The sequence below is a fragment of the Lampetra fluviatilis genome, chromosome 56 (genome assembly GCF_964198595.1).
Source record: "Lampetra fluviatilis chromosome 56, kcLamFluv1.1, whole genome shotgun sequence".
NCBI lineage: Eukaryota > Metazoa > Chordata > Hyperoartia > Petromyzontiformes > Petromyzontidae > Lampetra > Lampetra fluviatilis.
Genome location: NC_136330.1, coordinates 719,720 through 745,887, shown reverse-complemented (window position 1 = coordinate 745,887; position 26,168 = coordinate 719,720). Strand labels below are relative to the sequence as shown.

Here is a 26,168-nt window from a genome sequence, read left to right as displayed (position 1 = left end):
TGTCTGTATATATCGTAGTTCATCAGCCCACGGTGCCTCCCAGCCTCATGTTGTCAAGCAGTGCATGCAGAACACAAGTCCGGGAGCTGCTGCAATAAATAGGAATGAATGAGTACAACTCTGCGATGTGTAGTCGGCGTGTTCTTCGGCATGATGTCCGACGTTTCACTCCACGTGCTGGGAGCCTCTTCAGGCACTGAAGATCGTGCCGAAAAATGCACGGCAAAAAGACGCATCAGAGATATTTCACTAAATACACTTTGTGTTCTGAGATGTGAGTGGCATCACAGGTACTGATGTGTGAGTGGTATCACAGGTGAGCAGTCTCCTTACTGGCTCGTTCCTACACTGGCCCCACCCACTGCTCATAAGCCCATCCATTATTCAGGTAGCTCCACCCACTGCCCAGATAGCCCCACCGACTGCCCAGGTAGCTCCACCTACTGCCCAGGTAGCTCCACCTACTACGCAGGTAGCTCCACCAACTGCCCAGGTAGCTCCACCCACTGCCCAGGGAGCCCCACAAACGAAGAATGGTAGCCCCACCCGCTGCTCAGAAAATGTTGGGACAAACTGGGACAAAATCCCAAATTTATGCAAATGCTTCAAAACACGTGGACAGCCTTTCTGAAACCGCCGGGACCCTCCCGGCCTACAGTGGTATTGCTTCAGTATAACCACGAAAGATAATGAAACCAGCCGGAGGCCAAAGGTACTAACAACTGCATAATGGGTCCCTGAGTATTCACGGCATCACCAAAGGCAAAGGCGGCCTCTGGTAGATTCACTCGCATCACCGATATCGGGAGATATGTAGTTATTGTCGACCAGCAACCAACCACGACACCACGGTTTCAGCTCTGTGATTGACGCACGCGTGTTTTTTTTTTTGTCTGCTTCAACATGACGTTACGAGTGGTTTGCTGTAAATAGAGACGACCTTTTGTGCATCCTTCGCAATAGGGCACTCGAAACAGAAGTGCCCGCGTGTGCGTAATGCTGTCAATGTTGACGTCCGTGCTCTGCAATTCACTGCGAGGTCCTCTGCAGTCGCTTTACAACGCCACTCATCGAACATTGCCCCGCGCAGCCCGCCCTGGGAATGTTTCGGAGTTGGCAGCTCGCCACGCGGCGCGGCGCTGCCGACGACGCCTTGCCGCGGCCCGCGGTGTTTGGGACCAAGCCTCCAAGCTGCCGTCTCAAGCGCAGCGATCTCTCTGCGTGGGGCCCGCGACAACGCTGGTTGGGGCGGATGCTGCTAACGAGCGCCTATGCAGGCTGACACGGCGCACAGCGGGGTGATGTGGCCAGTATCCACAGAGACAACCTTTGTCTCCCCAGTGACGACATTTGTGAAATCATATACCCGCTTAAGACTTCAGTCGATCAAACGGAGGCTCGGCACCGGGTTCAGATATTCGCCGCTGATGTTGGCTGTGAGCAGGAATTGAACTCGGAGTTATCGCGTCCGCAGCGATGCATGCTGGTCACTACTCTACCACACCACAAAGAGTGTGATGCTATGGGGTGCGGTAGAGGAGTGTGGAAGGGTGCTTGCGAACAGCACTTTTCCCAACACACACACATCACACACACATCACAAACAACGATGGCAGCCACCCATTCACCATTCATTGACATTGATGTCAGCGCGGCGCTTGTGCCAGGCTAGGTACACCTTGAGGTCACGTGAAGTGGCGAAGTCTCTCCGGCAGGAGCTGACGGGGAACACCGAGGTGTTACGGGTCAACACACGAAACGTGACGCACACGCGCATCCCCACCCCACCCCCGCATCGCTCCACCTTGAAAGAGCGGCGCGGCATCCGTCACCGCGCCGTGCGATTGTATTCTCTGGGCCCGCGGAGTGCGGGGCTGAGTGCCCGCGAGGGGAAGTCCACCCCAGCCGCCAGGCTTGCTGCCGACTACCGACCGCGTGGCACTGACCTAGAACGCCGAGGCGATAGTTGACGGTGATGACGATAACGTTCCCGTAGCTGGCCAGCACGCTGCCGTCCAGCAGGTTGCCTGTGCCCTCCATGTAGGAGCCGCCGTGCACGTAGACCAGCACCGCTTTGGGCCCCGAGTTGCGGATGTCTGTCGCGGGCGAAGCGGGGTGGGGGGGGGGGCAGGGAGGAAGCAAAAATGCAGCAAGGCGATCATCTCGAACGGCGCGGAAAACAAACGAACAAAAAAGCACGCCACGAAAACGATCATCGAACACGGCGGCACGCGCGCACTCAGGCAACGCTCACGGGCACGTTCTCGTGCGCCGATTCGCACCGGACACGCGAAGAATTCGCACGGTTACGGAGAGGAGACGCGCGCGGACCACAAGACACACGACCCACGATGAAACGCCAGGTGCACACACACACACGCGCACACGCGCACGCACACACGCGCGCGCGAGCGCATGAGGTCCGCACGCCGGATTTGCGTTCCGCCGCTCGTGGTCACACGGGGGTTTCACATCGAATTAACGGAGTCATGGAAATGAGCTAAGGGAACAAACGATGAGGTTTTTGTTTTCAGTTGCATGGGATCGGATGGCGCGGGCGGGTGGGGGGGGTGATATTGTTTAATCGCATGCAAACAATAGCAGCGATGCCAGGCCACTCGAGTACAGCCACAAGAGATACTGTATAGGTTTAAAATTAATATTGCAAATGTGCACTAGATTCGTCAAAAAGCGTGCATTTGATGCTCATCTGATAATATATTGAAAAGATTCTAAATAGTTTGTTAATATACATCGTGAAATTTGCATTGTTATACAGTATCCCTTTATATAAAAAAAGATCGGAAAAAGGAAATATTTTGGTAATATTGTCTTAAACTGACGATTTGTTGAATTTGCGCCGTTTTTTTTCGTCGGCCACTTTGCTGACATAGGAGGCTCGAAAGTTTGTGGGCAATAATTGGCGCACGAAAAGAGTACACCATGAATTTAGTTTAAAAAAAAAGAAGATTTAGAGCAAAACATATGTTTAAAAATATTTATTTGTTTTCTGTTTTTCTCTCTCTCTCTTGTGTTTTCATGCATCATGCTCTCCCAGCACCAAAAAATACCTTCATCTTCGTCACCATCAATAGCTGCTAAATCATCGGCATTTTTCTTTGGGTTCGCTCCTGGGGTCAAAACGAGGACAAAGAGGGCAAATAGCATTTAAACAAGGAAAGGGGGAATATCGTGCATATGCATGGAGTCTTTGACGCTTTCCAAACATGCGTTTGTCCTTTTGAGTGCACGTGTTTATCTCAAGGTTTTTGGGGGCAACCCTTCCACCACAGTCACCCGTCTTCCAATAGATTCCGTCTCTAACTGTGACAAAACCTGACGGGGAAGGGTTTTTGGTCCATGTGGGATCATCGTTACGAGAGTCAACGTGCCCCCCACCCCACCCCGTTACGAACGAACGCACAGAGCAGCTGACGCAATTACGCTTAATTGAAAAGTGTAAAGAGAAATAGCGAGCCTGCACAAAGAACTAAAAACGACTAAAACAGATCGTGGCGGAGTCCGTGCTCAATCGCGACTGGTTGCGCCGTCGTGTGTAGGGGTCGTGGCGCGGAGGCTTCGTGTGCGCGGGGTGGTCGAGACGCAGTGACGCCACCACGAGCGCCAGGCCACGATCCATCCCCAGCGCGCGTGCGCGCGACTCGCTCAGGTCGGATCGTCTCGGCTGGCGAGGCCCCAATGTTCAGCTAAAGCGGCTCTCTTACGAGGAGGGCCACAGCCCAAGACCTTTGGCGCAGTGGTGGCAGTCACGGCGGCACATTGCAGTTACATCGAGTTACATAGAGAGCGGTACAGTTACATATGGTTACATATGGTTGCACGTAGATTCATAGCGTTACACAGAGATGCGCAGAGTTACAAAGAGACGCATATAGCAACACAAATACGCATGGAATAACAGACATCTACAACGTTACATAGAGACTCGCAGGCTAAGACCCAGACGGCGTATTGGTGAGGCCCATTGAGCTAAGCAGGGACGGATACAGCTCACGGCCTCGTGCGGGGATCTCCACGGAGTGATGCGTGGCCACCCGCACGAGCGAGGCACGCGGGGTGGCCGCGGCATGCACGCCGCTTAGAGCAGCACGCCGCTTAGAGCAAGACGCACGCCGCTGAGAGCAGCACGCCACTTAGAGCAAGACGCATGCCGCTTAGAGCAGCACGCCGCTTAGAGCAAGACGCACGCCGCTTAGAGCAAGACGCACGCCGCTTAGAGCAAGACGCACGCCGCTTAGAGCAAGACGCACGCCGCTTAGAGCAAGACGCACGCCGCTTAGAGCAAGACGCACGCCGCTTAGAGCAGCACGCCGCTTAGAGCAAGACGCACGCCGCTTAGAGCAAGACGCCGCTTAGAGCAAGACGCACGCCGCTTAGAGCAAGACGGACGCCGCTTAGAGCAAGACGCACGCCGCTTAGAGCAAGACGCACGCCGCTTAGAGCAAGACGCCGCTTAGAGCAAGACGCACGCCGCTTAGAGCAAGACGCACGCCGCTTAGAGCAGCACGCCGCTTAGAGCAAGACGCACGCCGCTTAGAGCAGCACGCCGCTTAGAGCAAGACGCCGCTTAGAGCAAGACGCACGCCGCTTAGAGCAAGACGCACGCCGCTTAGAGCAAGACGCACGCCGCTTAGAGCAAGACGCCGCTTAGAGCAAGACGCCGCTTAGAGCAAGACGCACGCCGCTTAGAGCAAGACGCCGCTTAGAGCAAGACGCACGCCGCTTAGAGCAAGACGCAGCGCCGCTTAGAGCAAGACGCCGCTTAGAGCAGCACGCCGCTTAGAGCAAGACGCCGCTTAGAGCAAGACGCACGCCGCTTAGAGCAAGACGCCGCTTAGAGCAAGACGCCGCTTAGAGCAAGACGCACGCTGCTTAGAGCAAGACGCCGCTTAGAGCAAGACGCACGCCGCTTAGAGCAAGACGCAGCGCCGCTTAGAGCAAGACGCCGCTTAGAGCAGCACGCCGCTTAGAGCAAGACACCGCTTAGAGCAAGACGCACGCCGCTTAGAGCAAGACGCAGCGCCGCTTAGAGCAAGACGCCGCTTAGAGCAGCACGCCGCTTAGAGCAAGACGCCGCTTAGAGCAAGACGCACGCCGCTTAGAGCAAGACGCAGCGCCGCATAGAGCAAGACGCCGCTTAGAGCAAGACGCACGCCGCTTAGAGCAAGACGCCGCATAGAGCAAGACGCCGCTTAGAGCAAGACGCTGCTTAGAGCAAGACGCACGCCGCTTAGAGCAAGACGCAGCGCCGCTTAGAGCAAGACGCCGCTTAGAGCAGCTCGCCGCTTAGAGCAACACGCCGCTTAGAGCAAGACGCACGCCGCTTAGAGCAAGACGCAGCGCCGCTTAGAGCAAGACGCCGCTTAGAGCAGCACGCCGCTTAGAGCAAGACGCCGCTTAGAGCAAGACGCACGCCGCTTAGAGCAAGACGCAGCGCCGCTTAGAGCAAGACGCCGCTTAGAGCAAGACGCACGCCGCTTAGAGCAAGACGCCGCTTAGAGCAAGACGCCGCTTAGAGCAAGACGCACGCCGCTTAGAGCAAGACGCCGCTTAGAGCAAGACGCACGCCGCTTAGAGCAAGACGCAGCGCCGCTTAGAGCAAGACGCCGCTTAGAGCAGCACGCCGCTTAGAGCAAGACGCCGCTTAGAGCAAGACGCACGCCGCTTAGAGCAAGACGCAGCGCCGCTTAGAGCAAGACGCCGCTTAGAGCAGCACGCCGCTTAGAGCAAGACGCCGCTTAGAGCAAGACGCAGCGCCGCTTAGAGCAAGACGCAGCGCCGCTTAGAGCAAGACGCCGCTTAGAGCAAGACGCACGCCGCTTAGAGCAAGACGCCGCTTAGAGCAAGACGCCGCTTAGAGCAAGACGCACGCCGCTTAGAGCAAGACGCCGCTTAGAGCAAGACGCACGCCGCTTAGAGCAAGACGCAGCGCCGCTTAGAGCAAGACGCCGCTTAGAGCAGCACGCCGCTTAGAGCAAGACGCCGCTTAGAGCAAGACGCACGCCGCTTAGAGCAAGACGCAGCGCCGCTTAGAGCAAGACGCCGCTTAGAGCAGCACGCCGCTTAGAGCAAGACGCCGCTTAGAGCAAGACGCAGCGCCGCTTAGAGCAAGACGCCGCTTAGCGCAGCACGCCGCTTAGAGCAATACGCCGCTTAGAGCAAGACGCAGCGCCGCTTAGAGCAAGACGCCGCTTAGAGCAGCACGCCGCTTAGAGCAAGACGCCGCTTAGAGCAAGACGCAGCGCCGCTTAGAGCAGCACGCCGCTTAGAGCAAGACGCACGCCGCTTAGAGCAAGACGCACGCCGCTTAGAGCAAGACGCACGCCGCTTAGAGCAAGACGCACGCCGCTTAGAGCAAGACGCACGCCGCTTAGAGCAGCACGCCACTTAGAGCAGCACGCCGCTTAGAGCAGCACGCCGCTTAGAGCAAGACGCACGCCGCTTAGAGCAAGACGCACGCCGCTTAGAGCAGCACGCCGCTTAGAGCAGCACGCCGCTTAGAGCAGCACGCCGCTTAGAGCAGCACGCCGCTTAGAGCAAGACGCCGCTTAGAGCAAGACGCCGCTTAGAGCAAGACGCACGCCGCTTAGAGCAGCACGCCGCTTAGAGCAGCACGCCGCTTAGAGCAAGACGCCGCTTAGAGCAAGACGCCGCTTAGAGCAAGACGCCGCTTAGAGCAAGACGCACGCCGCTTAGAGCAAGACGCCGCTTAGAGCAAGACGCACGCCGCTTAGAGCAAGACGCACGCCGCTTAGAGCAAGACGCCGCTTAGAGCAAGACGCACGCCGCTTAGAGCAAGACGCCGCTTAGAGCAGCACGCCGCTTAGAGCAGCACGCCGCTTAGAGCAAGACGCCGCTTAGAGCAAGACGCACGCCGCTTAGAGCAAGACGCAGCGCCGCTTAGAGCAAGACGCCGCTTAGAGCAGCACGCCGCTTAGAGCAAGACGCCGCTTAGAGCAAGACGCAGCACCGCTTAGAGCAAGACGCAGCGCCGCTTAGAGCAAGACGCCGCTTAGAGCAGCACGCCGCTTAGAGCAAGACGCCGCTTAGAGCAAGACGCAGCGCCGCTTAGAGAAAGACGCCGCTTAGAGCAGCACGCCGCTTAGAGCAAGACGCCGCTTAGAGCAAGACGCAGCGCCGCTTAGAGCAGCACGCCGCTTAGAGCAAGACGCACGCCGCTTAGAGCAAGACGCACGCCGCTTAGAGCAAGACGCACGCCGCTTAGAGCAAGACGCACGCCGCTTAGAGCAAGACGCACGCCGCTTAGAGCAAGATGCACGCCGCTTAGAGCAGCACGCCGCTTAGAGCAGCACGCCGCTTAGAGCAGCACGCCGCTTAGAGCAAGACGCACGCCGCTTAGAGCAAGACGCACGCCGCTTAGAGCAGCACGCCGCTTAGAGCAGCACGCCGCTTAGAGCAGCACGCCGCTTAGAGCAAGACGCCGCTTAGAGCAAGACGCCGCTTAGAGCAAGACGCTGCTTAGAGCAAGACGCACGCCGCTTAGAGCAAGACGCCGCTTAGAGCAAGACGCACGCCGCTTAGAGCAAGACGCCGCTTAGAGCAAGACGCACGCCGCTTAGAGCAAGACGCCGCTTAGAGCAAGACACACGCCGCTTAGAGCAAGACGCCGCTTAGAGCAAGACGCACGCCGCTTAGAGCAAGACGCCGCTTAGAGCAAGGCGCACGCCGCTTAGAGCAAGACGCCGCTTAGAGCAAGACGCACGCCGCTTAGAGCAAGACGCCGCTTAGAGCAAGACGCATGCCGCTTAGAGCAAGACGCCGCTTAGAGCAAGACGCACGCCGCTTAGAGCAAGACGCACGCCGCTTAGAGCAAGACGCCGCTTAGAGCAAGACGCACGCCGCTTAGAGCAAGGCGCACGCCGCTTAGAGCAAGGCGCACGCCGCTTAGAGCAAGGCGCACGCCGCTTAGAGCAAGACGCCGCTTAGAGCAAGGCGCACGCCGCTTAGAGCAAGACGCCGCTTAGAGCAAGACGCACGCCGCTTAGAGCAAGACGCCGCTTAGAGCAAGACGCACGCCGCTTAGAGCAAGACGCACGCCGCTTAGAGCAAGACGCACGCCGCTTAGAGCAAGACGCACGCCGCTTAGAGCAAGACGCACGCCGCTTAGAGCAAGACGCACGCCGCTTAGAGCAAGGCGCCGCTTAGAGGCGCAGCGCCGTGAGCGGCAAGGAATGCCCCTTTATTACACGCAGGTCGCGTGCTGATCAATAACTGATGCACTGTACACCGCAGAGTTGCATATTTTTGCGTTGTTAAATCTGCGTAGGTAATCTGTAACACGAGCACGTTGTTCAGAGTGCAACATGTTGAGTTTATTTCTCTGCGATGACAACAATAATAACAACAACAACTAGACACGTTCGTTTTGCGTATTCACAACGCAGCATGGCCTGGAGTTTGTCTCCGAATATTAACTGAATCAAATATTCTCGCGGATTAAATTTGTCGCCCTGCATGTTCCCCTCTTCCTCATCTTCGACGAGTTCCCACGAAGCCTCAGTTCCAATCGCGGCCGTTCATCATTCGGGCTAACAAGGTAGCGCCCTGAGAGAGAGGGTACACGCAGATGACAGAGTTGAAAGTGGACGCAGCGGAAGCATTCGCAAAACATCTGAGCGCATTCACCACCACGCTCCAGAAGGGCACCCCCCCCCCCGCCGCCGCCTGACCCCCACTGCATCTCCATCTAATTTAATCAACAAACGGCGCCTCGGCAGCGAGCCCTGGGGTGTGAGAGGGTCAGCGCTGGGGGTCGGCCACGCCGTCCAGAAGATTTACAAACCGAGTGGACACCACTTGTTTACTGCACCAAATTAGCTGCATCACGGCTGGCACGGTTTTACGGTCGCGGCTAAGTAAGGCCAGATTCATGGCACTCGTTCCTGGGTGGGTCAGGGCCCCCGGTAATCTTATTTGCAGTAAATATTGCAGCTGATTTGCAACTGCATACTTAATGGCGTGGCGCGACGCTGCTGCTCCTGCCGCGGCGCGATGTTTAGCTCGCCCGACTCCACGGGACCCGCAGACGATACCACTTGGAAAACATCGGGGCAAGTTTCGTAAATTATAATCCCACTCCGCCCCCCCCCGCCCCTACCCCCCCCCCCCCTCTGTCCACCCAACAATTCATAGCCACCCACTATGCTGTTTTCCAGCATCACCATCAGCAACAGCAGCGTATGCCATGGTCGATCCACTGTTAGATGAATCATTCCCCCAAACTCTTGCCATCAGGGTCACGACGCGGCGGCACACATCTCGCTCCTGCACGCGACCCGAGTCGGCCGGCAGGTCGAGTGTGGCGGGGTAAAGTGTGGCCACTCCGAACTCGTCTCATCCCGTCTGGACAAACGTGGGAAGAGTCGTCCCAATGGCCCTCGAGTGGAGGCCCTTCAGCAAACAGCGGTGTCAGCGTGCACATGCAGGGCTGCACCCTTGCATATGCTCAAGAAACAACGATCCACATTCGTGAACAACATTCGTATCGAGCAACGACCGCCAGCGGGCCATCCCGCCCAGAGTTCTCCGCGCGCTCTATGATATCACGCCTCCAACTATTGCACGCTTGTATCTATGGGAACGTTGCTGCTGTGCGCCTGTTGGCGTTCTCTGGTCAAACACTGGTGAGACAAGGCCATAGAGGAGGCTGTCTCGGGTGTCGGACAATCGGTTTCAAAGACAATGCCCGTATATGATCGGAGCTTGTTCATTTGCATGTTTCGCCACAAGCACACGTAAGTAATGCAGACTTGACGTCTTGCGGTAGGTTTCTATTCGGTGTGTGAACATCTTGCCACCTCCTGTTTCATTCCCAGAAAGGTTACAGCCTATTCTTCTGTGTTTCATCATCGTCGACGCTTCCTGACAAATGCGTTCCTCTTCCTGCCTCTCAGTGCAATGCTCCAAACCTTCATCCCCTCCCGCGTGTCTTTGCGCCATCTTCAGCTTTGTATCCCGCTGTTTTTGCCAGTGTCCCGACGCACGAGTCATAGCGGGGACAATATGTGGATGATTAGAAACGTATTTGTTTGGGCGCGTCGATACGATGCCGTCCCATTAAGTCCAGTCCTACAGAAATCGCTCGCTCCACGCCAAGTCCCCCGTCCACCAGTGTGGCCAGCCGGGATAGTGCCACAGCCAGCGCTCACGGTCCAAGGCCAACGTGAAATAAAAAAAACCCGCATATTTTGAATAAAACCCAATTACAAAAGTGGAACAGCTGCACTGAGACCGCATAAAGGAAATAACGAAACACTTATTAGAAGGCCATGTGCTTCTTCAAAGAACATGGCTACAGTACGTGCCGAAACGATAATACATTACATTTGTAATGCTCCTTTCTACAAGGTGCTCAATGCGCTATGAAGGGTTTTTGCCCGAAACGACGCCTGTTTTATGGGGTTTCTTTTAAAGCCACACCGTGTTATTAACGAATGTGTTGAATTAGTGTTTATATAAGGGGAGTCACACATGGACATCCCGTTTCATCACAATAACATTCGAAGACATTTTACAGACCTAGATTTGAGAAACGCACAACCGCATTAACGTGAATGGGATAGCAAAACATTACCCATCGCTGCTTCTACCGATGACATGGCCACTCTAACGACCAATGCAAGAAACAATTTAATTTAAGAGCGGAACACAAAGTCGCGTCCCAAGATAAATACGAGCCAAGCAGAGGGTCGCGTACTGCAGGTTCGTCAGATACTAGCGGGAGGTGTCTGTCCCGCGAGACACGACTGCAACACGCGTTGGCGTTGCGCTGCACATATAGGGCAACGATTGAAAGCACAGTGGGGTCAAAATATTGAACATCACAGAGGTTGATATGTCCATGAGAAACTCGAAAACACCCTCACAGCACCTAATCAACAACAATGCTCAGATCGGGAGTTTAAAGCTGGGTATGACGTGCCTTTTCAAAATATATATCTTAAAATATATCTCTTAAATAAAATATGAATTACTGTTTAGGGGGTGTTGAATGGGAAGAAGGGAGCATTCCCCCCCCCCTTCCCCTCCCCTCCATGCGCACACACAGACACACAGGAGCAGTGACTCCTACGGTGGTGCGGCTCTGTGGAGTCGCCCGTGGTGACGCTGACATCTGCCACCGCGTGGACTTTCGTCTAAGATCGGTGAGGATGCAATCTGGAGTGGCGGCAGCACGCGAACTCTGCCCCGAGTTAGTACCCTGCACACAGCGGCCGTTGCCGCGGCTCCTTGAGAAGCCACGGCCGCAAAGTCCTCAAGGCGCGCCGTCTCATTCCCGACCTCCCTGCCTCCCCTCGTACAAGAGCGCCGTTTCGCACATGAACACAACAACAACACAAGAAGACAACACAACACAAGAACGAACCACAACACAACACACAACACAAGAACACAACACAAGAACACACCACAACACAACACACACCACAAGAACACAACACAAGAACGAACCACAACACAACACAGAACACAAGAACACGACACAAGAACACACCACAACACACACCACAAGAACACAACACAGAACACAACACGCGCCGCAACGCTCCACTGTCGCTGTTGCGTTGGACATTTCTAGGGATATTTTTGTGATTTAAATTTACATCAGAGCTCTGCGATCGGCGCTGCTGATGATTTAGAGAGTCTCCAGCGAATGGGCATCTGTTTGCTTTGCAGCGATGTCAAAGCACAATTTCAATTGGCGAGAAGCGAATCTAGTGGCGTGAATCGACGGACGTGCGAGCGATGTGGCCACATCCTCCGATCGCACGGCGGCGTGAGTGTGAATGTGGGAGCGATGTGAATACGGCATCTGCAGCGGCGCTCGTCTGTTGGGGCTGCCGTTGTCTCAATCTCGAGCGAACCGACAGCGATGACTGCGATGACGTCGATTATATTTGATGCCCACAGTTTTAATTGTCGATGTTTTTCGTATTATAATTGATGCTGATGGTGGTGATGTAATTGTATGCGGGAGCATTCCTACATCCGCAGTACTTTAGATGTAGGGGCTTGAAGTTGACGAAGAGAGACAGGGCACTGGGATCAACTCCCCGTTGCAAGCTTGTGTCGTCTGTACTGCGATGTGAGCGAACATCGTGTGCGGCCTCCATTCCCCCTTTGATTACTGAGCGAAATGTAACTCAATGACCCCCGTTGCTCTGGTGTGAAGATCCACGGTATGTGATGCTTAGTGGTGTCAATCATGAACGATAACCGCGGTGATAATGGGGATGCCTATGATGCTGATGTGACATTGGGATGCCCTAAAGTGGAGATTCTCTTCACCGACTGACACCCATCACTGGTCCAATGGCATTAGCGAACTCAGTTCGCTGGGTTCGTAGCGCAGTGCTCATCACAAACATGTTAATCGTCATCAGCCATGATCAATCCACTGCTGGATAAAGGCCTCCCCCAAGCAGTCTCCCATGGTCCCGCGTGACGTGGCAGTGCACGTAGCACGTGGGCTGATGTCATCCTATCGGGCGTCCACCTGCGGACTTTAACCACCCAGAGGGGCTTCGTGAATACGGTGGGGAGGGAGTGGGGGCATCGGTGAACGGGAGGAAGCTGAGAGGCGGCGTGAGCGCTCGGGTAAAGACGAGAGGCCAAGTGGAAGGTGTTGTGACATTTAAGTAAAGGGATTCATGCGGCGCTGTCTAAGCGGAGTGCACACATCGCGAGCGGGGCGGATATTTTGAGGCGGCCTTGTCGCAATTCCAAACCTCGTGTCCACTACTTATGGCAGGGGTGGACAATCTGCCTAGCCCCTGCGGGCCGCAGACCAAAATCTCCTCCTGGCCGAGACCTACAACACCACCGCTGAATGGAGGTCACGCGGGAAGGTCACCGTGGCCGGCTCGCTCGCCCCGCTTGACTGTCTGCGAGGATTTTTTATTTAGAAATCTGCGGGAGCGCCCCAGGAGATAGTCCTCATAAATCCGCTCCGCTGCGAGGGGCGTGCATCCGGCTCAAACGGCATCCGCGGATTTATTTTCCTCTTCCTAATAAAGTTCTGTAGACAAGAAACAAAAGATCTTCGCCTCTGTGGAGCCGCGCAAGACTTGCCCGCTCGGGGAGCCGCAAGCGATGCTCGAGCCGCGGTTTTGGTCGCCCCTGGGCTCGTGGCCGGGGCTCGCTGACGCCTCTGCCCTTGAGCCCTGATCAGCAGCTGGGGGCTGTGTGGGATGCTGTGTGAGCTGTGTGAGCTGTGTGGTGCTGTGTGTACTCTGAGTGTGCTCTGTGTGTACTCTGTGTGTACTCTGTGTGCTGGGTGCTCTGTGTGTACTCTGTGTGTGTGCTGTGTGCTCTGTGTGTGCTCTGTGTGCTCTGTGTTTACTCTGTGTGTACTCTGTGTGCTCTGTGTGCTGTGTATGTGCTCTGTGTGTACTCTGTGTGTGCTCTGTGTGCTCTGTGTGTACTCTGTGTGTACTCTGTGTGTGCTCTGTATGTGCTCTGTGTGTACTCTGTGTGTACTCTGTGTGTGCTATATGTGTACTCTGTGTGTGCTCTATGTGCTGTGTGTACTCTGTGTGTGCTCTGTGTGTACTCTGTGTGTGCTCTGTGTGTGCTCTGTATGTGCTCTGTGTGTACTCTGTGTGTGCTCTGTGTGTACTCTGTGTGTGCTCTGTGTGTACTCTGTGTGTGCTCTGTGTGTACTCTGTATGTGCTCTGTGTGTACTCTGTGTGTGCTCTGTGTGTACTCTGTATGTGCTCTGTGTGTACTCTGTGTGTACTCTGTATGTGCTCTGTGTGTACTCTGTGTGTGCTCTGTGTGTACTCTGTGTGTGCTCTGTGTGTACTCTGAGTGTGCTCTGTGTGTGCTCTGTGTGTGCTCTGTGTGTACTCTGTGTGTACTCTGTGTGTGCTCTATGTGCTGTGTGTACTCTGTATGTACTCTGTGTGTGCTCTGTGTGTACTCTGTGTGTGCTCTGTGTGTACTCTGAGTGTGCTCTGTGTGTGCTCTGTGTGTACTCTGTGTGTGCTCTGTGTGTACTCTGTGTGTGCTCTATGTGCTGTGTGTGCTCTGTATGTACTCTGTGTGTACTCTGTGTGTGCTCTGTGTGTACTCTGTGTGTGCTCTGTGTGTACTCTGTGTGTGCTCTGTGTGTACTCTGTGTGTGCTCTATGTGCTGTGTGTACTCTGTGTGTGCTCTGTGTGTGCTCTGTGTGTACTCTGTGTGTGCTCTGTGTGTACTCTGTGTGTGCTCTGTGTGTACTCTGTGTGTGCTCTGTGTGTACTCTGTGTGTGCTCTGTATGTGCTCTGTGTGTGCTCTGTGTGTACTCTGTGTGTGCTCTGTGTGTACTCTGTGTGTGCTCTATGTGCTGTGTGTACTCTGTATGTACTCTGTGTGATGCCTCCCGGCGCAGAATCACTGCGTCCGTCCACCCCCCGGCCGTGCCGCGTGGGTTGGCGACTGACAGATGCCGCCACCAATGGGCGTTGAGCCCCCCCCACCCCCCGCCACCTCGCTTCATTCACACGAGAGGTTCCATACATTCGTCGTGATTACATCATTATTTAATTGTCCCCATTTGTTGGACGCCACTGCGTCGAGCAGCATCACATGCAGGAGTCACGTGGTGTGTGCGGTGCGCCTCACGGCGTGTGATGATTCCGCAGTGCTGCACCTTTACCCCCGGTGTGCCATGAGCAGAATAATATTTTTTCGCGTGAGTTAATCGATGATTCGTTAAATGTTTAATCGTCAATGAAACTGATTTCAGTCAGTGAAGCTGTCTTAACCGTTGCAGGAATCATCCCCAGTAAACCTGGCACGGTGGGCCAACGTTAGTCCGAACAGTACCAACCGCATGCCGACGAAGGCATGGTGAATGGACTTGCATTGGATGATGTGCTCAGCGGACACTTTTAACAGGAAGGACACTCGCTTACGCGTGGCTGCCGTAACGCTGCTCCTACTACACACGTGCACGTATCCTCGGAAGGATTTATAACACTGGTCAACAACAACAAAACATTTTTTCTGGCCTGGACTTTTGCAGCTGTTTTAGACTAATTTCAGGGTGCTGATTCCAGCGAGCCGACGCGTGCACGCTTTTGGAAAGCGTCAGAGCCGCTGCTGTTTCGTCTCGCTGGTCTCTCTCTCTCACACACACACCTAGTTAGTAGTTACACGTTCACGAGTTGTGTCGAGGCTCTGCACGCGAGCCACATCGTATCGGCGCGTCTGACCGAACGTCAATCGCGAATCGATGGCTCGCACGGCCTCCCCAAAGGCGCCCGGCATCTATCGCTCGGGTCGGCGCATGTCCTCGTCGTCTCAGCCGTCTGCCAATGCGGTCAGAAGCCTGCGTCCATAACCGTCGCTCCGTGCTACACCCCCCCCCGCGTCCTCCCCCCCGTCTCTGCGCCCAGAGTCCGATTTGTTCACGCACCCAGGACGCGCCATCGATAGCGACTCACAGCCCCGTGTGCATCCATTGCTCGATGTTAAGCCTCCCTATGCCTTGTCAGATGCGGCGGTTGTTTGAGAGGACTTCACCAGACTGGTGAGTGCGGGTTGGTGGAGGGGGTGGGGGCGGGAGAGGTTGAAATATCCCCCGCCGTTGATGTCAACCGTGGTCGGGATTTTAGCTCAGGGAGTCTGAGCTCAGTGCCCCAAGCACAGCAGTACAACCGTGGTGTTGGTAAAGACACGTTATCGTCTCGTCGTCAGCATGAATCACAACCCGCTGTGCATCTGCAGCTGGATGAAGGCGCTCTCAAAGCTGCAATCATCACGATCCTGCCACCCAAATAATGATCAACCCAGCGCCTGCACACGAACTCATCTCGTCCCTACGTCTCCTCGGTGGACGTGCACCTTGACGCGTTCCAAACGTTCACTGTCAATCCATGATGACCCTTGACCCGTCGTATCGGTCTGTATAAGAGTTAAATACATTGTAGTCCATCAGCCCCATGAGCGTCCTGAACTAACGTCACCCAGCAGCATGGCAGACGCGGACACGTGATGCACAAATGGAAAAATAAAACCTCTCCGGGCAGTGCGCGGCAACTGTGGCCACCGCCCAGAATAGAACCAGGGAACACGTGAGGTCGGCTCCATTCTCGATTCACAGACACGAAGGGGGAGGCATCATCACAGCGGCGGTCAGGCATCTCTCCGCGACTCCTGTCGCAATGGTCAATTAGATACACATGTATCAAGCAAGCCAAACTGACTGCTGATGAGACACCCCGAAGGTCAAATCTGGCCCAGAGTTTGCCAACACAAACAAATTATGCTGCCGAAGAACACGAGTTTGACTGATGGACTCAAATGTACCGCCCCTGTGTGTTGTGGGACAGACGGAAGTCGGCTGGTTTCATGCGTTGTCATTGTCCTCATTACGGCTCCACGAAGTGTGGATGGTCAGCTGAATTTCACTGCCTGCAGTAAGTGGGCGCATTACTGCGATGTAACACTGCGCCACATTATCCTCATTAATGTTGCAGTTAAGTCGAGGACTTGGTAAATGGGCCATGCCTGCGAGAGACTTTTACCATGTGTTGACAATAATGGGCTGTTGGACTGAAACTCCGTTCAGGAACACACAAACGTCAACATTCTTATCGGTGAGTTCACGTTATTCTCACTGGAGCAAGTATCGGAATATAAATCTCGTCCTGTTCACAACAACAACAGCTGCTGCCGCGGTGTAGCGCCTGGTACACTGGAACGGCGATACGGAGGTCGTTGGTTCGATTTCTATCTCCCGGCGCGGCAGCAGGAACGATGGGCAACTATTGTATGGTGAGCGACTCCACTCCAACGCCCCATGCATCTGGGCCGCCGCTGGTCGGTGCTGCTCTGCAGATTGTTACATCACAAGGCCGTGAGTGCTGGCAGCGGATTGGAGAAGCTTTCATCCATCAATGGATTGATCATGGCTAATTATAATACATCAATATATTATAACGTGATGATATTATACTACTATTTATCCAACAAGGTAGGGCGAACGGCTCGCAATCGGAAGGTTGCGAATTCGATTCCTCCGAGATCGATTAAATGTTCACCGCTTTGCGGGGAGGCCAACAGTGGTTATCCAATGAATATGCTCGCCCCCGCCATAGCAATGTAGAATTTCCACCGCTGGCTCGCGACTGTAAACGGGTAACGAGAACCAAACGCCTCGATGGGGCTCATTTGAGCAGCAGCAGCAGGAGGTCACATGGCCTGCTGAGAAAGCTGTGAGCGCGAATCGTCTGAACGTCCCAGCGCGGCCCTCTGGCACCGCGTGCCCCACAGATGTTGGCGCTCACGACGACGGCGATGAGCAGATTCCCTACAGCGGCACTGGGCTTGTAATGAGGACACCCAATTAGATGCATATGGATTTCTGAAGCGCACGGTTTAATTAAGTGCGCTGCACGCATTTCATCTATGGGATTTCTGTAAATCAAATGCGTTATTGAATGCGTTATGTTTTATGCATTGATACACCTCGCAGGAGCCGGACGCAATGCGTTTAATCTTTTCCGCGAGGCAGGCCTTGACAAAGTGCTCTGGGTTTGGGTGTCACTGTCTCACCATATAGACATCTGCTGCCAAGCTCACAGCGCATTGCTTTTCAATGCAGATGGATTTAAAATTGAAATATATTTTCGAGGATACTTTTCATGCCCCCCCCCCCCGCAAAATGCTGCATTTATCTGAAAAATAAATCTCCCCCAATCACCCCAACCCTCCCCGAGCACAATTTATAAATTCACACGAATCTTAAATAATTACACAACAGGCACATCCTCTACGAAAACATTACAATATCAAACAACGCGATTCCCTGCTCTGAGCCAGCGGTGGAAATTCCGCATTCATATGGCAGAGACGAGTTTATCCATCAGCCAACCACTGTTCATTTCCCCAGAAAGTAGTACTTATTTTATCGACCCCAGATGAATGATGGAAAATGTCACCCCCTCCCCCACCACCGCCAACCAGGATATGAGCTCGTGACCTGCCGACTGCGAGCCGCCTCACTGTGCCACTGAGTCACGTGGCACCGCTAAAATGCGCGTCCACGTTGTATCAAGTTCGTGCACGACCTTCCCATTCGGAGCACGACCTCCACAGTTGTTATTCGCTTCTTTCGTTTGTTGTTGTTGCTGTAGCCAGGCGTCTGTTGCCCAAATTAAACCCAACACAACTCCAGACTAAGAATGTCCTCATGCTCTCGAGACAGCCGGCGGCCCTGATATTTGGCTCTCTTCAACTACAAAAAAACCTCCTTCCAGGGCTTTCTCTATTAAACGAAATTTACCGTTCACTGCTTTGCACAAAGGACGCTTCAGTACAGCCGCGAAATTATCCCATTTGCTGACAACATTCCTACACGTAACGAGTGGCAATAAATGTCCGTACTTAAGTGGTAATGTTTTGAATATTCATCAGGAGGTGATACATCCTGCAGCCAATGTGCTTGGTCAAATGCCCTTACTGTTCTTGAGGAATGCACGCATCACTTTCTTGCGGCGAACGGATAAAAACAACATTCCACACACACACATTCTCTGCTGCTGCTGCCAATTGAGGTGCGTGACGTGTGACGTGCCGCGCTCTGCGGCTCCCGTGGTGCGGCGACGCGGCACGGCCACAACCCACATCCCATTGCCTTTGGCCTTTGGCACCACAGGGCCGTGGCCCGTTTCCTCGACCGACATTTGCGTGCGATCCTCTCTCCACCTCTGCTCTGTCTGTCGCTGTGAGACAGCTTTCAACTGAGGCAGCTTCCAGCCGGTTTGGGGTGTTATGTTTCACCTCCGGCCACATCGTGGGTGTTTTGTTTACTTTTCCCCTCCCGCTCCGCGGTATTGCTACGCCCGCAGTATTAACCAGGGCGGCCGCCGGGGATCGAACCGCGAAGCTCCTGCAACGAGCGAACAGCTCGGCCAGTTTTGTCGAACGACCCGCGCCGCGGTGGGCAGGGAGGCCCTCGTCCAGCAGCGGATTGACAAACGGAGCCGCGCGCGCCTTGACGAGGACATTCGTTAGTCGGAGCGGAGGCGCTACGATCGCTACGCCGTGGAGTGAAGCGCCTCCCCCCGTGGACGAAGGGGAGATTCGCGAAGACGGCGTCGCTGTAACGGCACTCTGCGTGGGAGTGGTAAACCCGGGGCTATCGTTACGATGCCCAAAGTGTCTGCAATTTTTACTCAGTTTTCAGGTAGCGGCACTCATTGATTCAAGCTTAATGGGAATGAGATTAACTTTCTAACTCGGTTGCACTGTTTTACGACACTACGGTGTTGAATTAGCGGGACCGTTAGGATCTTTACGCTCAAAGTGCGCGCGATAAATTTGCCTTCAGAGCAGTTATTGTTACTCGCACGATTGGTGAGGAATATCAAGACGCTGCCCGTAGGCGGAGGAGCGAAGCAATTTCAGTCGTAGCGATGCAATAATGTTGTTTTGTTCCCCCGTCGTCACGGCGGGGCGGAATGGAAGCTGCGAGAGAGCGGAGACGTCAGACGCAGACAAATAATCGAGGCTACTAAGTCAGCGCAGGCACAGCACGCCGCGATATATCGGACGTGTGGCCCGGATGAATGGTGACAAGCTGCGTGGGACGGTGATGGAGGGAACACGTGGAAGGTGATACTTTTCAGAGTGAAAACCACGATCCGAATGGATATCAGAACACCAAACGCCGGGTGGGTTGGACGCTGGGGAGTGGAGAGAGACAACTGCGAGGAGGAAGAGGTCACGCCCCAATCGCCAAGGGACCTAGAAGGTCAGGGTGCTGCTCAAGAACCCGACTCGAGGTCACCGCGTGGATCAGGGGTCAGAGCACTGAGCTGCCACCGCCAAAGACCCTCGGTTTGAATTTGTGATTCAGCCGCCCGTACGTACGTACGTGTGTGTGTGTGTGTGTTGACATTCTTTCGTACCGTGCGCAGCCAACCGCCGCGCTCATCGCAGGTGCGGACTATTCGATGCGCCCGCGAACAATCTGGGCTCTATCACCTGCCTGGCTCCACCCCCCCCCCCCATCCTACGCCCCTCCCCCTTGGCTCCTCCCCCTCCTCTTACCCTATATAACAATGTCTCATCGCAAGTAACTCTCTCTACAGTTATTGCGCTGTGCCTTTTTACACCTGATGAGGGAGGCGTGTGTTGCCCCTGAAACGTCGTGATTTAATTGAGTTGTTTTCGTTTATTTTATTTTATGAATTGTTTTACCTACGTGACTGTACCGAAACTAACAAAGAGTACTCTTCAGTGTTATTAGTTGGTGGCCTCATTACAGTCACCAGTGACTTCGCTGAAATAAAACACGTCATGATTTGGTGTTTCACTTGATTCAGCTTGTTCCAGCTGTGAGTCTTAAAACGATCAATTTTGGCTGACGTGATGAGCGACCTATTGCAGGACATTAAACGTTGGGCGTGTAGTGTGACTAAAAGTGACAACAGAAGTAGTTCTGAGTCGAGGCACGAGTATATGACGCGCTGTTGCCGCGTCCTCACAGTCGACTGAATCACCCCACACACAATGAATGACGTCACACGCGATGAACGCGTCATCAGCCCCGCCTGTGGCCCTGCCTGACCCCGAGCCAGATGCAGAAGTTTTCTCTGTGAGGCCAGCAAGGCACTGCTTGTTTATGGCTCGGTTCTGTAAATATCCAGCGGAAAACCGTCCGTACCGTGCTATCCCCGCACTGACTCGGATCGATTGCGACAAAGGAACAGCGTGTGGGTGTAAATACGTTTCCTACGATCATTTTAGAAGTTTCAAGCTCACAGAAAATAACCATATAATCAATCGCCCGGTGCTGAGTTTATGTAATCTAATGACACTCTGAACATGAAGTAATGTGGGATTACAGACGCGCCAATCGACAGGAGGAGCACAAGTGAGCTGCGTTGTAAACGCCGCCGCTGCCATATCCATGCCAAGTGGACTATCCGAAGCCACGGGCCTCCTCTGCCGGGGCCGGTTCCTGCCAGTTGTCCCACACTGGGCCCTGTCCAAGCAACTGCCTCGTCAGTCCAAGCTCCTCTGGGTCGGCCTTGACCCTCCCTCGCTCTCACGGGCCCAATCTGTGAGCTACGGTCCTCTTCGTCTGGGCACTCTTCGAGTATCCGCAGGTCACGTGTCAGGGAACGCCGTCTTTCTCTTGGCCAATCCAGCCCTTTGTCAACACTCCACCGCACACCGGACTTGCAATCCAGACGTCGCTGGCTCGATTCGGCAGTTGGTGCGATGGTGCAAGTTTATTAAATCCCCGGCCGCATCTGTCCACCCAGCATGGTACAGCCATAGTTGGACGGTCGGCAGGTGTGCAGGGTAACGTCTGGGTTACTCCCACATCTTGCGAGACGTGCTTTACTGTGCGGAAGAGTAGGCCTAAGTGCCCTCTGGAGCTCCCTCCGGTGGAGGCCCTTCCGCAAGAGCAGGCGTCGTGAGCGAGCAATTGCAGGGCTGCGCCTTGACCCTGTCAAGGAAGTGTCAGAATGACAACGGAGTCGTTAGCTGAGTGCAGCTGTTGCTGGAGAAGCAGCGCCGCTTCGGAATGGCTGGCAGGCAGGAGGGGAAAAAGGAATTTTAATTGGCTTTGACAAACTCATTTTGACGTAACCTTTCCGTACCTGGTAGACGCTATTGATTGCTGAAATCCCGGCAAAGTGCATTGTATAGCAAGGAGAGTGAAGCGAGGAATGAGCTCCCCAGTCCAACCAAACGGCCGCACAAGACGTTCCGTGGGCAGTTTTTGATCCAGCGCTGGGAAAGGACTCATTGAGCCCAGGAACTACAGCTCCATGGACGTGACTCGTCATCACCGTTGTCGTCATCAGACATGATCAATACACTGCTAGATGAATGCCTCTCCAACCCATCAATCAATGTTTACAGTCCTGCTTGTGCAACAATCCATACAGGGCCAGCACACGAGCTAATTCCATCACTCCATCTCTCCACGGTGGATGCGAATGAGCCGCATCATTCCGGTGGTGTAGATTGATGGTTGGTGGTGATCGGGTGGCTTCTGCTGGCCGGGTGTAGGTCACGCGGGTTGACGGTTGGTGGAGATCTGGCGGTGGTGATTGGTTTCAGGTGCCCGGCACGCTGGGCCATGGCGGTAGCCCCTCCTCTGCGTTCCCATCCCCGGGCCTTCCCCGGGCCTCTCTGCCGATGTCCTTGGCTCGCGGTCTCCTTCCCTGTCGCGCTGTTCCATGCTCTTCATTCCCCCTTTTTGTGCACCGCCGGCGACCTTTGTATTTTCATATTTTGACTTGGGCGAAGTGCCTTGAGATGCCGTGGCATTTAAGTGCTTCATCATGAATTCAAATCCTTATCCTCGATAAACAAAATAATAATACTAATAAGACGACGATTGAGAATGTCGGGGGGGGGGGGCGCTTGAAAAAAAGTGATTTTAATTTGGGGCGATAAATATCGTGAGTTAATTGCTGGTTGTGTATACAATCCCACATATTAGCAATGCACAACAACAACGCTGCTTTCCAAAGAGCAAATGGGTTTGAGTGAGAGTGATTATCTAATAAATGGTCGCCGTTGTATAATGGGCAGTCCAGGGACTCGCAATGGAATGAGTTTCAGGGCAAACACGCAACAGATATCTAAATAAATAACGTACATTTCCCAGGGTAAGTAATTGCCACTGCTATATAAATATAGACGTGAACCATTCGAGACCCATAGACGCTTCCGTTCCTATAAGCTGTCATAGACACAGGACACATTTGTGTAAATACAAGAGGACGTCGAGTGAGAAACACTTTGCTTGGGTCAATTCAGCAAAGTAGACGAAGATGTCATCGTTAAGCCATGCTCGACCCGCTGCTGGCTTCAATGCTTCCCCGAGCTGCTGCCACCCTCTAACGCAGCGGCTCTTAACCCCCTGGGTGCGAGAAGCCCTTTCTGGGGGTGCGAGACGTGGCCAGATTTTTTTCTAGAAGTTAAATCATCGAAACACAAATTCAGCACGGGCACGTAAGTACAACTACTTTGTTTCATCAAACCCCAATGTTTTTTATTAACATCACATTTATTTAACAATTGAGAGCCAAAAAGGTGCACGGCTGCGGTAGAGGTTAAGAACCGCTGATGTGACGACACCCGCCATGAAATAAACAACTACAAGAATCCATATTCTCTGGTTCTTTCAAGAATCCACCCAGCACCGACACGGGAGCACCGCTCCATCTCCTCGCTCTCTGTTCCCCCCAAATCGTTCCGCCAATTCCACGGTCGATGCAAAATAAATGCAACACGCACACGTTTTTACGTGAAAGTTTGAGCTTCTGCCGTGGTCTTCGCTCGAGGGATTGTTGCGAGCGGTGCAACAGCAGCTGGCGCGTGAGTGGCAGGACCCAACACCACCGCCGAGAGAGAGAGAGGTCTCCCTTCACTTTTTCTCATGCCGATATAACGAGAAGAGTTCAAAAATATATATATTTGGTGTTTGATAATAAAGCTACATAAATAGAAGTTAAATCATACAGGATAAGCGACTTCAAACGGCTGCGGTGTGGGGGTTGATATTACTCGCGGCGTTAATCAATACTGAACGCTTGTGAATTAATTTCGTGCGCAGCGGGTATTTTTTTAATTTAACGTCGGTGAAGGCGTCGCGAGAGATGATGTTGCGTGCTCGCCATACCCCGGGCACGGCAGGAGCCGAGCCCCAAGGCACACCCCGACGGGGGCGGCTCAGCCCCGCGAGGATCAGTCTCCCTGGCGCCCCGAGACCCCCTCCCGAGGAGTCGCGGAGTCCTCTTCTTTGTCTCTTCGTGGGCTCGCGGCAGCTTCCAAATCAAGGACAGCGATTCAACGGTGTCCTCCAGAAAATACATATATGAATGAAGCTTCCCTGGCAGTCACGCACGAAGTAATGATGATTTAGCGTTGCTATAATCTCTCCGTTCAAATGAGCAATACGGCTGTGCTCATGTATGTATGGTGAACTGCTTTCGCACCGTACGTATCCAAGCGAACTAATTGGAGGTGCTCATCTCCTCAAGATACCTTGAGCCACAGGTAGAAATATCTCATCACCATGGCAGGGACACTTATTTCTAGAGGATGACCGCTATGCATTATGGGTGTAACGATTCCCCCGCCCCTCCTTGATCCCTGCAAAATCAACAAATCATCATGGTTCGTGATCACCATTCATGCAATCCATTGTTGTTGTTTACATTGTCAATACAGCGCCTCGTGCTGTTCCCTCCTCTTCTATCCCGAGCACCAACGTTGCAGCAATCTTCCTTCACAGCCGCATGCTCCTTCTTCTCTGCTGCAGCCCATGGTCTCGAACTCCCCCAGCCGTCTGTGCTTTCGACTCCCTGCCCCTGTTTCAAGTCCAGACTCTTTGGCCGACGACTGGCTGCCTCTGGCTGCTGGATCTGGCAGAAGGTCGTGCTGTAGATATATGAACGGGGAAAACGGCCGCGCTCTGTTGAACACGTGTGCAGGATGCACGACGGCCAATTATCAAGACAGCCATTGGGGGTGGTTCCACACATTTGGCGACCAAGGGGAATATCTGTGAGCAGTTGGAGTGGGTTTGTCAGGTCACATCTAGGAAGTGTCTGCGTGTGTCTCCTGTTCAGCAGCAGCTGTGGGATCTGGCAGGAGGGTGCAAAGCGCTCCTAGCGGAGGAGGTGCGGAGATGGTGGTGGCATCAACAGCTTTGGCCGTGACCACCTCTCGATGTCAACATTTAAATGTAGTTTGGCCTTCACTCGAGCAAGCCGGGGAGGCTCCGGTAAGCCGTCACGTCTGCTAAACGGGGAATACACCCCACTTGCTATTCACATCACAAACACGACATCAAGATCAACGATCCAGACGCAGCCACCGTCACGAGCCACCCTGCCAGACGCCCTCCATCTGCTCCGATGTCTTCCCCTCGGCCATACCAGCAACGCTCATCCCAACACCTGGTGGCGGGCGCTCGTCCGCGTCCTAACGCGCGCCGCACCTCGTCCGAGCGCCATTTGTGTTGTTCTCACGCTCTCTAGACTAATGAGCTTCGAGATCGCACCTCGGTGCGCGCGTGGACTGCCGATAGCCATCACGGCGGCTGCCTTCTTTTTTTTGCCGAGGGCGAAATATCGATCGGGATTCTTTTTTTTCCGACCCGAAAGTGACAGACAAAATAAATTGCTCCTTCACAGCGGGGGGGGGGGGGGGGGTGAATTGTCTCCTCTAAATAAGCTCCAGGAAGAAGAGAGAGCGGCTGTAAGTACTGCCGCCCATTGTAACGCCATTGTAATGCCATTGTAATGCCTCTCTTGCATCAGTTCACATTTGCCACGAGGTCACAACTGCTGCCGGTCCTGCACCGGTTCCCGCACTTCGTCCACACGATCCCAGCGAAATCTTCCGCGAGCAATAATCTCGGCCCCCCTTCGTAACGGCGGGAAAGTGTTTGTTGGTTTGTTTGTTTTAAGACGGCTGCATAACCAGGGTTCGTTTGACACCACGAAGGCGAAACGTACATATATCATCTCATCTAGCCCCGTCAACCGCGCGGGCTCACGCGCTCTTGCTGATGAGACGCCGAACGTCGAAACCGATCCGGGGATTCTGCTCGCATTGACCGAACGAAGCTCCGAGCGAACTCGACAAGAATTGCAAGACGCTCCCAGCACGTGGGAGTGAAACGTCGGACTTCGTGCCCAACAGCGCACGGCGCGACCCGCTCGCGCAGCGCAAGGGCGAGAGAGCGACGCGCGCAGTGGCACGACAGCTCATGAACGGAGAGTAGCAGCAGCGGCGGCGGCTCTCCATTACATCCAGGATGAGATGGAAGAGGTGGGGAGTCGGGCTCCCGGCATTCCGTGGCCTCGGGTCACCGGACGAGGTTCCCGAGAGCCGCGATCAAACAACGCGCAGAGTCCTGCTCTGAGGTCGTCGTCAGGGCTGCGACCTCAAGTGCGGCCTTCCCATCGCAGCCGTAACCGATTGCCAGCGTTACGGCCTTCAACGTGCCGTCTATTTTAAATCACGCGTCTCTGAAATGGAACTGCTGCTGCCTGTCTCTGAAGTGTGCTCAGTCCAAGCCAAGCCGTCTCCCTGATCAGCCTTGCATGAGCACCCAGTGAGTGAGCATCAGCATAAGGGAGACAAAGGCGGGCAAG

At 54.2% G+C, this 26,168-nt stretch overlaps 1 protein-coding gene across 7 annotated transcripts in view; it reads right to left on the bottom strand.

Annotated features, from left to right (window-relative positions):
* Window positions 1–26,168, bottom strand: part of LOC144950051 (neuroligin-3-like) — a 267,381-nt gene that overhangs the window by 181,881 nt on the left and 59,332 nt on the right. For 4 of the 7 annotated variants that reach the window (XM_078880033.1, XM_078880034.1, XM_078880032.1 and 1 more), the window contains 2 exons: window positions 3,072–3,131; window positions 1,947–2,096 (listed from right to left, as the gene is read on the bottom strand). In XM_078880033.1, coding sequence (XP_078736159.1) covers window positions 1,947–2,096; window positions 3,072–3,131 — 210 coding nt within the window. The remainder of the gene's footprint in view (window positions 1–1,946; window positions 2,097–3,071; window positions 3,132–26,168) is intronic. The other 3 variants (XM_078880036.1, XM_078880037.1, XM_078880038.1) reach the window with 1 other exon arrangement.